Here is a 4,243-nt window from a genome sequence, read left to right on the forward strand (position 1 = left end):
GACTCTTGAGAGGTTGCTGCACCACAGGCATGTGGCACTTCTCTCTGGCTGTGTGTTGTGAGGAATGCTCTCCAGCTTGCGGTTTGTCCTTCCAGATCTGCGTTTTCTCACTTTATTTGGGCACAGGATGGGCCAGCCATTGCCTGACTTGGTTCTGGCCCTCAGGTCAAACCTAGCACAGTATCTCTACCCTGAGATTATGCACACACTTACCAAAGTGGATTCTTTTTTATATTTGATCTCTAATCCCTCAGGCATTTTCCTTTTAAACGACAAAAATATGTGAGCAAACAGAAAAATGCACTTATTCTAACATTCCACTTATAGGAAATGTGTAGAACAGGTTAAAAAAAGAGACAGAAGGCACATGAGGGGATGTCGGGGGCAGAGCAGTGGGGAGTGAGTACTTTTGGCCCAGGGTTTCCTTTAGGGGAAATGGAACGTCCTGCAGCTGGTCAGTGGTGAGGCTTGCACAGTGTTGAGAATATACATCATGCTCAAAACTAGCACAATTTACAATATAAACAATAATATTTAATTTTTTAAATTAATCTTGCCATGGAGGACAGGAATATATAATTGAAGAATATAAAGGGATGAGGTCAAACAGGTGGGACAAAAACTTCACATGGGAGAGGAAGAGCCAGAGGAACAATACCCTGCTCTAGAAGTGGCCCAGGTGCATTTTACAGAAGTAGCTCCTCCCCTGTGGTGGGAACCAGGCCAGATTCCAAGGAGGATTCTTCAGGCAGGTGGGATGGGGCCTCCCTCAGATCAGCAGATGCTGCACAGCCTGGCCATGACTGCACAGCTGCAGCTAGAGTGGCTGCTGGATATTGAATGACCCCTGGTGATGGGTAACCCTCCTGGCCTGGAATGTCGTCCTGGTCTGACCCTGCATCCAGCTCCTCCAGATGTTGGACAGCGGCTGAATCAGGAGCCTGCTCTGCCTCCTGGATTCCTACTAGAGTTGTGAGAAAAGAAAAAAATCACCCTCGTGCCTGCATTGCCATTTCTTAACAGACAACACAGCCAGAGCCTCCATAGAAATGACAGCCCAGGACCCACCCCAGGATGTCCTCCCCATGGACAGCATAGCCAACGGGTGCTCCAAGTACGGTCTCACACCTGGGCAGCCTCTGTGGGTGCTCCCTGTGTGTCTGACACCAACCCCTCCCTATAAGCTTACTTTTACCTCCACCCACCACCCCACACCCAATTCATCCACCTTCTCACCCTTGGGCTCGACCTCCTCTGTCTCCATGTCATTTGACCCAGTTGCAGAGATGTGGCCACCACGCTCCAAGATGAGTTCTGAAATCTTGAGTGGCCTGTGGAGCCTGGATGGCTTCTTTGGAGGTATCCTTTTATGGCCAACCAAGTTTAGAGGTTCTACAAACCCCTGCATGGCCACTGTCTCACTTGGCCTGCTATGGCCCTCTGGCATGTGGCCCACCTGCCCTTCACTGGTGGACTTGGGGCAGGGTTTTTCATCAATAAGCTGCTCCTCCTTAGCTGGTGCTAAAGGTGGGAAAGGAGAAAAGATCACCCCCCTGCATGCATTTTCCTCTGCCCCCAACAGACAGAACACAGCCAGAGCCTTCCAGAAAAGCCGCAGCCCAGGGGCCACCACAAGACACCCTCCCTGCAGACAGTCCAGCAGATGGGGTGGGGGGGGGGGTTTGGATTCTGGTCTTCACTCCAGGGCAGCCCCTGTGGGTTCTCCCTGTGTGTCTGGCATCAACCCCTTCTTATAAGCTTATTGTACCACCACCCACCACCCCACACCCACCTTTTCCACATTCTCACCCTTGGGCTCAGCCTCCTTGGTCTCCATGTCATTCGACCCAGTTGCAGTAATGTGGCCACCAAGCTCCAAGATGGGGTCTAAAATCTTGAGTGGCCTGTGGAGCCTGGGTGGCTTCAGAGGCGGAGTCCTTTTTCCCCCATCCATGTGCCCTGGATCCCCAGATCCCTGCATGCCTACTATCATGTTGGGCCTGCTGTGGCCCTCACTGGTAGGGGGCACATACCCCTCAGTGGAGGAGATGGGGCCTGGGTCTTCCTCAACCACCTGTTTCTCTTCCTGGACCAGCCTTGAGCTCTGCAATGGAAACGACTGGTAGCTGGTTCTGAGGCCTCAAGCAAGCACTGTCGGGTCCTACTTGCTGCTATTTGTGCCCACTGTACCTTCTGCTCCCGGACAGGCCAGCCCAGTGTCTGCACAGACCTCCACCCAGGGGCAATGACATTTACCTCCTGGCCTTGAACCTCAGGCAGAGGATGACATCATGCTCCACATGCACCTAGGCAGACTTCACCTGGGGTTGAACATGACCAGCCCACCAGGCTTCTCACCATCCTCAGCCTGTTCCTGCATGGGGAATCCCCTTACGCACACACACATGCATACACATGTAGGTGACATAGGGTTGCTCCGATGGGATCTAAGTGGGGGCCTGGCCCAAACAAAACTACCTTAGGCTCCCTGTGTGTTACCTCTCTGTTCCACCATGAAAAAGGCCACAGGCATCTGTACTGTGATTGGACCCAGTGGCGGCTGCAGTGGAACTTACCATAACCTCCTCTTATTTTGATGCCTTGGCCTTGGGATATGGGCAGACAGCAAGAAAACATCCTGCTGGATGAAATTGCTCTGCCTAAGTGAGCTGGGGAGAGGCAGTTTGAGAATGTGGCTGCCTGGTTACCAGGGTTCCAAGTTCTGCTGGGCTCTGTTATCAGGAAGTGAGGTCACTGCCTGGGTCCTCTACCCCAAGTGTCTCTTCAGACAGGCAGTGACCCCTGTCTGAGGAACCCTCCCCCAAGGGTTATTCCCCTTCACCATAAGATCCAGCAATCATGCTGCTTGGTTTTTACCCAAAGGAAGTAAAACTTATGTCCACACAAAAACCTGCCCATGAAGATGTATAGCACTTTACTCATAATTGCCAAAACCTAGAAACCACCCAGATGTGCTTCAGTAGGTGAACTAATAAATAAACTGGTACCAGACAATACAATGTTATTGAGCACTAATAGGGGAGATCAAAGAGGAAAAATATTCTTTCAAAACCCTCCTTATGAGGGCTTTTCCCTAATAATCCCATGGTGAGAGCCCTACCCTCATGGCTAAATTACCTTTTTAAAGGCTCCATCTCTAAGAATATCACATTGGGGGTTAGGGTTCCAGCAAGTAAGTACACTGCATAGCAGAACCTAAAAGTGTTCTAAAAAATAAATTCTATTTCCAATAATGGGAAAGAAATGAAATCTGTTATATGGAAAACTGGTAAAAGTACATTTCTTTGCTATCAACTTATTTTATAACTGCAGGTGTATAATACTTACTTAATGCAGTCAATGAATAAGAACTATGAGGTAACAAAAATATGCAGTCAGAAGTTATGGTTGGGTTTATGATTTGAGAGTGAGCATCCAGATTATATGTTTTTTATTTTGTGTTTATCCGTATTGTTTCTGAATAAATATTTGATTACAGAAATAAGAATTGCATTCCCTTAATTTAACTGACACAAAAGCTTGAAGAATAGATGATAGAAAACTGTTGCTTCAAAGTTGAATTGCTAAGAATGCTCACATTTCTAAGCATAAACAAAAGTGTTATAGAAAGCAGGCAAAATTTATACCACGCTATGTTAGTCCCTCACTTGTTACAATATCCCCCTCCCTTATCTTCTGGGGGTACATTCCAAGACCCCCAGTGGATGTCAGAGACCATGGATAGTACCCAACCCTATATGCACTATGTTTTTCCCTACATATACATACCTATGATGAAGTTTAATGTATAAATTAGGCACAGTAAAAAATCAACAATAATAATTAATAGTAAAACATAACAATTATAGCAATAATCTGTAGTAAAAGTTATGTCCATGTAGTCTCTCTCAATCTCTAAAAATACCTGTCTTAGTGTGCTGTACTCACCCTTCTTATGATGATGTGAGATGATAAAATGCCACATTAAGTGAAGGACATGCACATTTTCACTTAAAGTCAGTGCTTTACCACTTCTTGGTGTCATGCCGGAATTGTCAGCATCACTTCTTAGGGACCCATGATTAAATAAAATAAGTGTTATTAAATACAAGCACTAGGATCCAATGTCAGTCAGTCTGAGCACAGAGGCGACTAATGAGCATCTAATGGTGGATAGTGTATGCGGTGTGGATACTCTGGACAAAGGGAGGGTTCCTGTCATGCTTAGGATTAAGAGAGATGG

The 4,243-nt window shown here is 47.1% G+C and overlaps 1 protein-coding gene across 1 annotated transcript; it reads right to left on the bottom strand.

Annotated features, from left to right (window-relative positions):
* Positions 1-607: 607 nt before the first annotated feature.
* LOC128627507 (uncharacterized) lies at positions 608-4,243 on the bottom strand. Its single transcript, XM_053665700.1, has 4 exons — positions 3,949-4,243; positions 1,810-2,104; positions 1,237-1,521; positions 608-964 (listed from the first exon to the last, which is right to left on the bottom strand). Exons 2-4 carry the CDS (start codon positions 1,991-1,993, stop codon positions 687-689), a joined length of 747 nt encoding a protein of 248 aa, XP_053521675.1. The 5' UTR covers positions 1,994-2,104; positions 3,949-4,243; the 3' UTR covers positions 608-686.

This window comes from Artibeus jamaicensis, unplaced genomic scaffold, assembly GCF_021234435.1.
Source record: "Artibeus jamaicensis isolate MK-2021 breed Jamaican fruit bat unplaced genomic scaffold, CSHL_Jam_final contig_419, whole genome shotgun sequence".
NCBI lineage: Eukaryota > Metazoa > Chordata > Mammalia > Chiroptera > Phyllostomidae > Artibeus > Artibeus jamaicensis.

What these genes read in the sequence shown, in the direction of transcription:
- LOC128627507 (XM_053665700.1), bottom strand. Translation starts at nt 1,993, where the DNA reads ATGATAGTAGGCATGCAGGGATCTGGGGATCCAGGGCACATGGATGGG. An exon ending in CAAGGAGGCTGAGCCCAAGG is followed by an intron (nt 1,522 to 1,809) that starts GTGAGAATGTGG and finishes TCCCACCTTTAG; the next exon opens with CACCAGCTAAGGAGGAGCAG. An exon ending in AGAGGAGGTCGAGCCCAAGG is followed by an intron (nt 965 to 1,236) that starts GTGAGAAGGTGG and finishes TCACAACTCTAG; the next exon opens with TAGGAATCCAGGAGGCAGAG.